The 13,788-nt window shown below is 43.6% G+C and overlaps 1 protein-coding gene across 1 annotated transcript in view; it reads left to right on the forward strand.

The window, feature by feature from the left end:
• Positions 1-388: 388 nt before the first annotated feature.
• HIF1A (hypoxia inducible factor 1 subunit alpha) overlaps positions 389-13,788 on the forward strand; it is a 46,803-nt gene continuing 33,403 nt past the window's right edge. Inside the window, exon 1 of the mRNA XM_030558529.1 lies at positions 389-544. Coding sequence (XP_030414389.1) covers positions 519-544 — 26 coding nt within the window. The 5' untranslated portion in view covers positions 389-518. The remainder of the gene's footprint in view (positions 545-13,788) is intronic.

Here is a 13,788-nt window from a genome sequence, read left to right on the forward strand (position 1 = left end):
GGGGTGCCGGTGCAGGCTCGGGGTGGCGGGGTCTCTCGCCCCGCTGGGTACCCGGGGTGCCGGTGCAGGCGCAGGGACCCCGCAGCCTGGCCCCGCCCCGAGCGCTCTGCAGGCCCCGCTGTGTCGGCGCAGGAGGGCTCGTCCCCAGCTCGCCCCGCACACAGCCCCGCACGTGACACTCCGGCCCCCTCCCAGCTGTTTGCTCAGCTGACCCGGCGGCGAGGGGGGCCGGGCGGCTGCGAGGCCTCTGAGTGGTGCGACGCCTGGCAGCGCCCGCCTCGCCCGCCCTCCGCCTCCCAGCGCTCGGCGAGGAGCGAGCCGCCCGCAGCCTGCGTGGTCAGAGCCGACGCCGAGCCCCGTCCCCTCTGCAGGCCCCGCCGCCTGCCCCATGCGCTGAGCCCGCGCTGCGCCCCGGCCTTCGGCTGCGCTTCCCCCCAGCTTTGCGCCACCCGCTGCGGGGGCTGAACCGCCGGCCCGGACTGCGACAGGGGCCGCCGAGCTAGCCAGGAGCCGCCGCCATGGAGCTCACCGGCGAGAAGAAAAGGTACCGCGGCCCGCTCTCCACTCAGCCGCGATCCGCCACCTCCGGCCCTTCCTCTTCCCCCGCCCCGGGCCTTCCTCTTCCTCATCAGCACCCCGCGGGGCTTCCCGTCCTCCGCGGCCCCGGGGACTAATCCCTCCTTCCCGGGGCAGCCGCCTCGTACTGCCGCTCTCTTCCCACCCCCCGCCCCACAAGCCTGCCCTGCCCTTGGGCCCGGGGATCCATCCCTCCAGTCCCTGTCACATGCCCCTTCCCGGTTATACTCCCTCCTCCCCCCCCGTCACCCCTCTTCACCCCCCCCCTCCCTGCCCCCCGGCTCTCAGGAGAGCGCTGCAGTCTCGTTTCTCCTCCTCCCCACGGTCCACGTCGCCATTTTGTGGGGGGGAGGGAGGGGAGTGCAGAACCTGGATCTCAGAAAATTTAATACCCAGGATTTGCGCGGGGAGCTTGTGCCTGGTCTGTTCAACGTAACTTCGTCTCCGAGATAATTTATTAACACCAGCGACACTTAATGCCCAGGCCCCTTGGAGTTCAGTGTCCTGAGTTGCTGTTTTCCTGGTGCACGATGATACAACTTAAAAAAAACAGCCCATCCTTGTGCTGCTCTTGGCTTGGAATACGTAGGGCCTGACTTGCAGTTGATTAAATGTGATGTGTGTTCACCTGATTTCGTGACTCTACTGTGTGTAGTTTGTTAATATGTGAGTGTAATAGTGTTAGGATGAGAAGAGGGGGTGGCTTAGTCTGTAGACTTGTGTTAATGAGAACACTGCTCTTGTTCAAAGCTCTTTACAATCTGTCAGAAAATACATATAAACCAGATTAATGAAGGAGGAACAGTTGAAGGCAGCAGAAACGAAAATACACAGCTATATAGTAGCTATTTCCAAAGTTGAGGGATTTTTAAAGCCAGATTGGGAGGGGAGAGAATGTCTGTGTATGCTTAGAAAAGAACACAGTATCTTTTTTAAAAGTACAAGTGTGATTAGATGTTCTGATACTAAAAACAACTCCAGAGTGCTGTTTGTACTGGAAAGGATATGTGAACAATGAACTCTGACGTCTTTTTTTAGGCATCTTCTGCAGTTTTGGTTTCCATAATTGACTGTTTTTTGTTGGGGAGGGAGGAAGAGTGGAGATTCTTAAAATGTTGAACCCATAAGTAAAAAATTCCTCTTCAAGATGCTGATCCTCTAGAAAAGAGAGTTTACTAAACAATATATGTTCCAAAATGTAAACAACTTTCTTCTCCTCTAAGGATTTTTTATTCAGAATCAAAAAGGGAAACAAAAGCTTCAAGAAATAAACCTTATTATATGTAGAGGGTGTAGAGTTTGCTGAGGAGTATTTTGGTAATCAGGTTTTTAGACTAGACAAACTTCACCAATGCGCTTTGTGGAGGGATTAATTTAATCTCAATCTGCAGAAGGCAGAGTGTGTTTATATTGTTGATACCTTTTTTTGAGATTTGTTATCTTGGTTTTTGTATCAGCAAATCATCTGAGTAGGTCAAATGAGATAGATATAAAATGCTTTGCTATTTAAATGATACTGGAAATAGAAAAATAAAATGTTTGTGACTGAACTAGCTTTTTCTGGTGGATATTGATTTTGTGCAGTTAGAGGTTGCAAATATTGTGTGAAAATACCAAGCAGTTTACTTGTGGGGAAGTGCTATCTTTGCACCAATTGCAATTTGTTGGTTTTAAAAAAAAAAAAGTCTTTTGTGTAGCAAAATGCATACAAGTAGGGTACCTATGGGTGGTGCTCATTCTAAACCAATGTGTTCTACTCAGTGCTAATAACTCTCAGGAAGCCTCATAGAAAATGTTGCACCATGAGTAAATGACCTTTTCTTTACTGAGCTTGACCCAGTTTAAAGGCTAGCCTGGAAAAGGTTTTGGGGATTCAGTTTTTGTAGTCCCCCCATTCTGTGTCTGTGACTGTTATTTTTCTAACCATTCTCTTTTATTTGGCAACTTTTTCTCGTTTTCCTGCTGCTGCTGGATGTGATCTGCCATTTTATTTTTTTGGATATAAGAATCAGTGTACATAGTTTATCCTCTCTCTTCTAAAGGTGAAGCTCAAGAATGAGAATTTATTGGCTGCTGCTTCCTGAAGACCTACTTCAGTGTGGGAAGAACCTCTTCTGAATCTTCCTGTGAAATTGTATTAACTCTGAAGTATTGTGGAGTATGTTTTTTGTTTGAAAAAGAAACAGTATAAAATTGATGTTGTAAATGCATAGAACAAAGATGTGGGTAGGCAAAAAAGGAAGGACATGAGTTGACATTCATGCAACTTGGAGCAGAGAACTTGTTGAAAGTCTGTGTTACTTGAGAGGCAAGGTGGGTGAGGTCATATATTTTATTGTGCCAACTTCTGTTGGTGGAAGAGGCAAGCTTTCAAGCTACACAGAGCGCTTCTTCACCCACCTTGTCTCTCTAATATCCAGGGACCAACATGGCTACAATACTGCAAACATCAAGTGATGCTTAACAGTCGCAAATTGTTTGAGGTGGGTTTAGGTTTGACTGTGTGTACTAAAGGATTCTTTGAAGCCAATTCTTTCCATTTTCCAGTAATGTTTGCTTGAAGCTTCAGAAATGCACCATTTTAGCCAAAGCTTTAGTGATGAAGACTCACTACAGTTTAATTTTCTACTCTCATATAGTCATTTAGTTGAATCCCTCTTATTTTACACCACATGAACATTGATGTTTATTTTTAGTTTTGTTAAAGTTTCTCTCAGATTTGGACACACAACATAAATCCTGGGGTGGTTTCCATCTCCTGGCCCCCCCCCCCCAAATGTTTAAAACAGAACTAAATTTTGTAATTTTTAGCAAAGTAAGAATTTGGATAAATGTTGGTATTTGTCACAGAACAGAAAAAAGTTGCAATACTATAAATATAGGAGCAGCAAAGATTCGGAAACAATCTTACTTGACAGTTTACTCTGCAATTTAATGTAAAAATAAAGGAATCTTTAACACTTGGGTACATTTGATTCATGAGTATTGCAAGAGGATATAAAGCAGGAGCTGGTAACCCTTCAGAAGTGGTGTGCCGAGTCTTGATTTATTCACTCTAATTTATGGTTTCGCGTGCCGGTAATACATTTTAATGTTTTTTAGAAGGTCTCTCTATAAGTCTATATATTATATAACTAAACTAGTGTTGTATTGTAAAATAAACAAGGTTTTCAAAATGTTTAAGAAGCTTCATTTAAAATGAAATTAAAATGTTGATCTTACGCTGCCGGCCTGCTCAGCCCACTGCTGGTCTGGGGTTCTGTTCACCTAGGTTGGCAGCGGGCTGAGCAAGGCCTGCGGCTGGGACTCCAGCTGGCAAGGGTCCATCAGCCAGAACCCAAGACCAGCAGCAGGCTGGGGCCGGGATCCAGAGGGCTATAGGCAGAGGGCTGGGGGCTGGGTATGTGAGGGGGGGGTGTAGGTGTCGAGAGATGTGGGGCTGGGTATGGGCGGGGGTGCTGGTGTTAGGGCTAGGGGTATGGGAGGGGATGGAGGAAGGAGTCAAGCAGAGGGCTGGATGTATATGAGGGAGGTACAGGGCTCAGGATAGAGGGTGTGTGGGGGGGTCAGGGCTCAGGGGAGAGGGCTGGGTGACTGCCCCCCTAAGAACTCCCAATCCTGCTGCTCTTTGTCCCCTGACTACCCCATCCTGGGACCCCAGCCCCCTATCTAAGCCTCCCTGTTCCTTGTCCTCAGACTGGACCCTATCCACACCCCTGTCCCCAGCTAGACCCCCAGGACTCCCATGCCCCATCCAGCCACTTCCTACCCCCTGAAAAGACCCCCAGAACCTCTGACTCATCCAGCCCACCTAGCTCCTTGTCCCCTGACCACCCCTTCCAGAGACCCCCCAACCCTAACTGCCCCCCTAACCCTTCTTGCTCCTGGTCCCCTGACTGCTCTGACCCCTATCCACCCCCTGCCCCCTCACAAACCCCAGGACTCCCATGCCCCATCCAACCACCCCTGCTCCCTGACTGCCCCCTCCAGAGACCCCTGCCCCTAACCCCCTCCACCCCAACCCCACCTTCCCATCCAACCCACCCTGCTTACTGTCCCCACTCCTTATCCAACCCCCCCCCAGCCCTGGGCCCTTTACCTTGAGGCTCCACGCAGAGCCAGACACGCTGCCCTGCGGGAGCGCACGGCCCCGCCTCTCAGAGCGCTGAGCGTGGCGGCAGGGCTCCAGGGGAGGGGAGAAGGCAAGGGAGGGGCCAGCAACTTGCTGTGCTTGGCCGGCGCTCCGGCTCCTGAGTGCGGACCCAGCGGCTTGCCGTGCCGGGAGAGTGGGGCCATTTGCCCACCCCGTGCGCACAGCTATGCTTCTGCTCCCTGCCCCTGTGGGGGGAACAGAGGGCAGAGGAGAGCAGGCCGGGCTGGGAAGGATTTTTAATGGCATGCTGGAGTCTGGGCAGGCTCCAACGTGCCATTAAAAATTGGTTCACGTGCCATCGGTTGCCGACATCTGATATAAAGTGAGGCTTGTTGTGTGCTGTGATGTCCTGAACTTAATTATAGAGGTGAGTCGTTAACAGGTATATGAAAAAGAGAAGCTGTATGTAAATATAGATCAGTGATGACAGTAATTTGAAATGTGAATTGGTGGCTTATGGACTGACTTACTGACTCATGGAAAACTTTGACAGACACTTAAAAGCCATTCTGCTTTATGTAGCTCAAAACTTCTGTAGTTCTAGTTTCATTCCTTATGGACATTGAGCCCAGTATGGTTAACAAACTGACATATTATTGACAATTATTTGGGTTTTACCGCTTCCCTTGCAGTTAAACCATCTTCAGAACAGGCTCATGGAGGCCTGTTGCCCCTTGTGCCTTATGGGGAGAAACAGGGTCTCTGAAAGGGGTTTTTGTTGTCGGTTGTAATTCTTTTGGGTTTTTGTTAAACAGGATAATACCAATATGCTTTTACTTTATTTCCAAATATGGTCTCTTACTCTACTATTTAGTTCTTTGGTGTGAATCTGGCCAAAAACAAAAGTAATCCAGCCTAAAAGGATAGTGTATGCTAAAGTAAAGACTGACACCCCACCCCCCCAAGTTTTATAAACAGGGTACAAATGCTTGGTGCTACCAACAGTTTTTCCTCTGTTGCCATGATCTGAATGCTCACCATTAGCATCATGACACTTGTGCCATCTTAAGTGTATCTTAATATTGTTAAAGACATGCTGCTTGTGATTCCACATACTAGGAAAGGAAACTTAACAAGAACTGTCATCTTCTTTCTTGATACTATAACACACATTTCCCGAGTATTCAATAACTTTTGGAGTAAATTGTTGTTTCTGTTTTAAATATTATCTAAGGGTACCATAAAGGAGAATTTTAAGAGGTAATCTCAAGTGTTCAGTATGCCTCATATGCCAGTAGTTTATATGTCTATAATGCAACACTCATATTTGGTTTTCTGATTTCATTAAAACTTCAGTTATAGTCTGCATGTTTGATTCTTAGTTGGGACTTAAAAACTTTAGTAGACATCCATTATTCCATTCCAGTATGAGAAAGGAGGGTGGGGTCTCCAGCAGCAAAACCTGATGAGAAGCCAAGTTCCAAGGTCAACATGTACATAGATTTGGGTGGGGATGGGACAGTTTTTTGCTGAGGCTATTCCAGCATATGGTCTCTGGAACCTGCTTGTGGTTTCCCCTGACTTGTGTACATCATTGACTTTTTGTGGGTGTGGTGTTTTTTGTTTGTTCGTTTGTTTTTTAAATTCTCAGTGTTTTCAGTGATTCAGCTCTGCCAGGGTGAGCAGTGGTGGGAAACTCAGCCAGAAAGGCTAATCTATGTCATGGATATCAATTGCTGATTAGTAAAAGTCTGAAAAATTTGAAGTTGCACTTCCCCAGGTGTTGTGGGGGGGGGGAGGGGCCTTTTCTGTCTTTTTCCATAGATACTTCCTGTTTCTGCAAGGGCGGGGAATGGTCTCCATTGTGTTACCTTTTTAATCAGCAATGCTTTGTATGGCATGTCAGAGTAATTAGCTTGTGTGTCTTTCTGCAGCTTCTCACTGATTTACTAAGTATGCATAGCATGATAGGCACGAGGTTTTGAATACCATCAATAAAAATTATCAGACTTCATTGTTTTACTTTTTTTGATATTCAACAAAGTTATGAGTAACAGAAGTGGCACACTGGAGCAATCTGTATCTAAGATTTGGAAAAGGACTAGTTTTCAAACAATAGGGTAATGTAAAATTATCTTCAGAAGTGCAAGGGATAGAAACTTTTTTTGGTAAATGATAGACAATCAACATTTGCAGAATCTAAGCTAAGTACTGTTGCTAGCTAGCTAGGGTAAGCCTCTGTCATGCCTGGGTCCAGCTGACATATCAAGCCCTGCTTCTGAATAGGGAACATCTAATTAAAACAAGCGTTGCTTAATTTTTTTTACATTGTTCTCTTTGTGGGGATGTTTCCTATATAATTTTTATCCTAAATGAGAAAATAACTAATTTTAAATTGTCACCTGTAACATTCAAAGGGAAAATAGGCAAATGTTCTCTTTAAAAAAATCTATAAAGAAGGCACGAAAAGTGTTCAATTTGCAAAATTTTGTGTGGTTTTTACACATTAGATATCCAGCCTTCTTTTCTTTTGACTGCTACATGGTGACTGGAGAACTAGTGAAATTGATATCCTAAGAGTAAAAAGACAGAAAACTGAACAAATGGAAGGAGAAGTGATTTTTGTAGTCACTTATTGTTTACAATTTAACACAATTAATTTCACTTGACTAATGAGCATTCTGGATAAAGGATTTCATGAAAGATTCAGCACCCTTGCCCTGTTCTGAAAAAAATATTCTGGGACTGCTCTCCATGTGAACACTTATATGCTGGAATAAGTGACTTCGCAGAGGGAGCTATTGTGAAATATTTTATTCCAGTTAATTTCCCTGTCCCCTGAGAGTCAGCTCTCCGGTTCATATGCCCTGATCCACCAAAAGTCTTCCTGAAAAAACAGGGGAATACCAGACTTAAAATTCCTGTTACTTCTGAGGATGGAAAAAGGGCAGAGCAAGAACAATGCCATTCCCTGTCCCCTCCATTTTTTTTAAAGAAAAATCTGCCTTTACACATTTCTAGATCCTTGTCTGAGAGGAATATTTCTCCCTCAACTTGTCTGCAAACAAAAAGGAGAGGCGTGGGGAACAGTTTTGTGACTGCTGGTTGGTCAGAATCTGCCTGCTACTGAGAGAATGCAAGTCAGAGATGTGCAGCTACTGAAGCCTTGTCTTAAAACTTTCTGGTGCGGTTCAATCAGTGATGATAGTGGGAGAGCTAGCATAGGTAGTGTGTGAGTGAAAGTAGGTGTTTTAATTTCCATGCTGTCTGGACCTGCTCTGATGCAGTTGAAGTACCAGCAACTGGTCTGCACTAGATGACAGCTGTTGCTATCACCAGTGGAGCTGTAATAATGGTGGGAAACTTTAAGGAAAAATCTAGTGTAGACAAGACCTGATAAGCCAAGTTGTCAGCTGGTATGCAACAGGCATACAGCAGCAGGGTGCGGTGGTAAGAGTCTGTTATCTCAAGTATACCCAAGATTGCTGCAACCTCCTTTAGCATGCTGCTCGTTTTTCTGGCTCCTCTCTGTCATTTTTCAGGATTCATCCAGTCACTGCTGGGGTGGGGTGGGTAAGGAGCTGATACTGTTATCATGGTTTGGGGGAATTAATTAGCTCTTGGCTGTTAGTTAGCTCTTGGCTCAATACTAGGGCTCTTTGTGAGGTGAAAGATGATACCCTTCCCTCATTGCACTGCCCATTGTTTTATGAGAAATGGTGAGCAGTCTGTCCAGTAAGAGCTTATCTCAGCTAGGGTAAAAGTGTATTTTTAAAACACTTTAGCTAAAGTAAGTGTTTTTAAAAGACACATTTTATGCCAGACTAGACAAGACCTGAGAAATTCTCATACTTTCTTCTCAGCCTGTTGATGAAAGAGGGAACCCTTGGTACTGGTATGAATGGGATTGATGTCAGTGATGCAACAGCATCCACTTGTTCACTGGTGCTTGCAGCTTCCTCCTTTGGATGATTTGAGGGGAACCTTAGACCTTTTGTTTCCTGTGTTTAGTTAGTTGGATTAGGTATAGAAGTTAAGTCTTTCTAGAACGTTGAGACCGTTGGTAACATTCATTTTTTCCAAGCGAGTATGTATTATTCATCAGTAGCAACTGTCATTAACTGTTTACTGCTTGTTTGAAACTGTTATCCTTTTTGAGGCTGTCAGGAACCTAAGTGTTAGTTTTTTTTGACCTTGAGACTTTGAAAACTTCTTCTGTTTAGTCTTTTCTGATCATAATTACAGAGAATGGACTAACTTTTTTGAATGCCCTTTGTACTTGCTTAACAAGGGCGTATTTAGGGAGATGTGTGGTAGTGGTATTAAACTAATCTCATTTTAGAAGGCTGGATTTAAACCCAGAAAATCATGTCAACCAGATTTTCACCCTAAGAAGAATAATCAAAGAGTGTCAGATGGCAAAAACCAGTAGTCATATATTTCAAGAAAGCATATGATGCATTTATTGCAATTCATTTGGGAACATCTTTAAGTGTTATGGTATGCAGTTTAACAGCAGCATAGAAGATCTATTTTGTGCTAAAATAGCTCATCTAAATGACAGCTTAACCAACATGCAAATAAAGACCAGCTTTGCAAAAATGATGGGGTTAACAATCAGTTATGAAGGAGAGGGGAAATCAAATGAAAATCCCAGCAACTTCCAACTCAAGCATTACTTTGAAGGCAGAAGAATAGGAAGTGAGTTAATTCACATACATTGGCAGTAACATGCTTGCCAGCCAGTGGCTATTGCCATAAGGAAATGTCACAAATTGGTAAGGTGGCAGCTGAAGTCTCCAGCTTAAACAAGATTTGGTCATCAAAAGTCTACAACTTAAAAGAACAGACTACAAATGTTGAGCTCAAATATTATTTGTCTTAATGCATGGAAATCTACCAAAAGTACAGGCAAGTGTCTAAATGCCTTAGAAAAATACCAGATGTCAAATGAAATGAATTTATAACAAATGCCAAGATTTATCAGAGCATTCAACAGCTCATTATCTCTAAAGTGATCCAGAAAAGAAGATGGAATTATTTGGCATGTGTGTTAGGAATGAAGCCAGAACGTCTGCCATGGCAGATGTGCTCTTGGGCAGCTGGAGGACCACTGAAAGAATCCCTCCAAATACTACTTGGGGAGGGAAAACTTCTGGAACTTGACACACAGAACATGTAATGAGCAGTCGAGGATAGACAAGGATAGTAGAGTGGTGTTTGTGATCCAAGTGATGTCCGACAGTCTGGGAAGAATCCAGATTACAGATTTTATCTTTCAAGAACTGGCATGATTTGGCCTACCATAAAAATGCTATTTATAATGTTATAGGTAGGATTTTTTTCAGTTTTGAAAGAGTAGCATTTCAAAATCATTAGAAATGGAGGAATTATATTAATATGAATGTATTCCAGAAGTGTGTCTTTAAATACTGCTTGCGTAAATCACAAACCCCAAAATTCTCATGGGTTCTTTGTGGAGCCAGATCCTCCAGCTGATGGAGCTATGCCAATTTACATTGAAGCTATGTGAGTTTACACCAATCTGAAGATCTGCCCCAAGGTATTTTGTTCAAAATAAGTGAGCTGATAAAGACGAATGCCTCATCAGATGTATACCTATACAATATCTGACTTGTATTTGTTTCCTGTTGTTGAAATCTATAATATTCAGACTTATCAAAATGGAGGACACTGCCATTATATCTTCAACCTTTACATTGCTGTACATGAGACAGTTTAAACTATCTTGTTGGCACTGGAAATTTGACCTTTCAAGAATATCACTCTGAGTAGCTCTTACGAGAGTAAAGATAGTTATTAAACTTTGATTTATATTGCAAACTGACTAGATTTATTTCAGTCCTCATGGAGATTTATAACATTTGGCCAAGCATGGCTTCCTGTTTTCATCCTACAGATAATAGCTATTAATATTCATTTATTATGTACATATTCTTACTTCTAGGAGTCCCAGTCATGGTCCAGGACCACATTGTGCTAGCTAGGCGAAGTAGCAACAGAGCAAAAAGATAATCTCTGCCCCCCAAAGAATTTACAGTCTAAGTATCAGACAAGAGACAACCGATGGATACAAAGGCAGACTGATGGAGGAGTGCAAGAAAACAGTGAGAGGCTGCGGTCTCAGCCACCGCAGGCTAATTGTTGTTAAGTTTTTGGAGGAATCATGGCAGAGCAGGGTTTGAAGAAGGATAATGAGTTAGTTTTGCAGATATTTATGGAGAGCTCCTCTGAAGTCTGAGGGTTAGCATTGAAAATTTATCAAGTGGATGTTGGAGGCTGACATCATGGGTGGATCAAAAGTGGGAGTTGATTAATAAGCTAATCAATTTTGGAATTTTCCTCCAGGGCAGATTGGCAGAGGCCCTGGAAGTTTTTCGCCTTCCTCTGCAGCATGGGGCACAGGTCACTTGCTGGAGGATTCTCTGCAGCTGGAGGTCTTCAACCAACAATTTGAGGACTTCAGTAACTCAGACATAGATTAGGGATTTGTTATTGAAGTGGATGGGTGAGATTCTGTGGCCTGCATTGTGCAGGAGCTCAGACTAGATGATCATAATGGGCCCCTTCTGACTTAAAGTCTGAGTCTAGAGAAAGAGGAGCCAGTGGATGGATGCAAAGCAGGGGGAGATGATCAAAGTAAAGGGACAGGGAAATGATCTCTGCGGCAGAATTCTGAATGGATGGGCAAGATTTCATTTGTCAAGGCCAGAGAAAAGGATGTTGTAGTAACTGAGATACTAGATGGGCGCCTGGATGAGAGTTTCAGCTGTGTGAATGGATATCTTAGAGATATTATGCAGAAAGAATCTGTAAGACTTGGGACATAGCCTTGATGTGGTGGTCTATGTGTGAGGGTTCCAACTCAAGGATGACTCCAAGGTCATGGGCTTGAGTGACAGGCAAGTTGATGGTGTTTTCCATGGTCATGAGAAAAGAGATAGCAGGAAGAGTTTAAGAGCTCTATTTTAGCCATGGTGAGCTTGAATTGATGGCTAGACATCCATGAAAAGATGTCAGAGACAGTCCAAGATTTTAGTTTGGACACAACATGGAGCATTTGGAGTAGAGAGATAGAAATGAGCAAAATATTTTAAATAGTAGTATAGGACTATATTTACTAAACCTTTAAGGAAAAATCTGTAAAGTAAATTTTGTAACTTGCATTGCATTGAAAAGGAGCTCAAATGAGAAACTGAGCAAGCTGCAACACTTCGTGCTTACAATACAATAAAACTGTTTTGTATTACAATGCTGGGAGGTTTTAACAAGTCATTAACTTATTAAACATACCCTTTTCAACAGTTTCAACACTGATGTGATTGTCATAGTACCTAACAAACAAGGATGACCTCTGTTTTTTAGAATCCATGTTTTATTGTACTCATAATTAAAATCAGACTAGCTTTCTTTATATGGGAATCTTTTTACATTTCAAGAGGGAAAAGAAAATTTTTAAGAACCCAGGACATCTCATCTTCAGAAATTTCTTTATGCAACTCACATCCTGGGATAAATTTACTAGTAAACTGAAAAGGCAAAATATTTCTTAAAGGCCTTTATATTTTGTGTTTGGCATTTTAATTTTCATGCTCATTTGAATGTATGGACTTGTACTGTCAAGCCACATGTGGCTTCACTTCTCCTTTTTAAAAAACAAAAAAACCCTCTCATCTATAAAGCCTACATCTGCAGCCCCTTTCTAAGATATGAAAAACAAGAGGCAATGACTAATTACAGTAAAAGTTGTGTTATCTGGCACTTTATCAACCTGAAAGCTCTATAAACCGGACTTTCAGTGAATATCAGAAATGCTGGTTTATAGTCCAATTGGCACAGGACCAACAGGCTCCCTACCTGGCTCCACATGGCTCCCCGTAAGCGGTGACGTGTCCCTGCTGCTCCTAGGTGGAGGAACAGGCATGAGGGGGTTCAGAGTGCAGGATGGGTTGTGGGGTTCAGGGTCTAGGAGGGAATTCAGGTATGGGAGGGGACTCGGGGCAGGGGGTTCAGCGCGGGAGAGGGTGCGGGGTGCTAGATCTGGGTGGCATTCACCTTGGGTGTCTCCCTGCAAGTGGTAATATGTCGTGCTGGTCCTAGGCAGAGGTGTGGCTAGGCGACTCTGCATGATGCCCCTGCCCTGAGTGCTGGCTCCGCAGTTCCCATTGGCCTGGCACCGTGGCCAGTGGGAGCTGCGGGTGGCAGCGCCTGTGGGCACAGTAGGGCCTTCATCTTTGGGGCTTCTAGACGCTGCTGTCATAAATAACAGCATTCAAAGGCCATGCAGGGAACTTTGTGACACTGCAACTGATTCATAATTTAGGAGAGCAGAGACATTGTTTACTTTTTTAATATTATATACACCATCTGAATGATGGTGAGTTTAGAATCCTCCCTCTTCCCTTACAACCCCCCTCCCCCGAATTGAATTAGCAATATTCTTCCCCTGTTACTTCCAGCTTTCCTATTTTTGGTCACTGTCACCTTGGGATATACAGATTTCACCCATTCATTAAAACTTTTAACTGAAAGTCACTTCTGATCAAATTCACCTTCAAAATGTAGGAGGGACGACCTTAATTCTGTAACGGGTAACTAAGTGTTGTGTAGATAATTGTAAAAGGTGTTGCTTTCTTGGCTTCCCAAAAAAAGTGAAAATGGAGTTGACTAGACAGCTTTCTGTCAGGAAGATAGTAGGAAGAGAAACCTTTTGACTAGTCAGCAAAGGCTGCTGTGGAACTGCTGTGAAGTGAACCTTCCAGAATGGGATTTTCAACTAAAATTCTATACTTGAAAGCAAAAATACTGTTTTTGGAGCCCATCTGAAGTGAAAAAATGTCATAACAAAATTACAGCATTTGTATTTGCAAATGGATAGGTATCTGCATACCTATATAATTTATGCTGGATTCTGAGGTTAATAGTTCTCTTAAATATTCAGTGGCATGGCCTTCAAATCTTTGTATTTTTGTGGTTGGATCTTGGGCTCCTCTATTAAATAATCCAGTCCTGAAGGTCAAAGTGAAATATATGGCTTGTAACAATTCTTTAAACTTCCTGCTGGTGCTAGCAGTCTGAGTGGTAATTCATATAGAGCA

The sequence above is a fragment of the Gopherus evgoodei genome, chromosome 4 (genome assembly GCF_007399415.2).
Source record: "Gopherus evgoodei ecotype Sinaloan lineage chromosome 4, rGopEvg1_v1.p, whole genome shotgun sequence".
NCBI lineage: Eukaryota > Metazoa > Chordata > Testudines > Testudinidae > Gopherus > Gopherus evgoodei.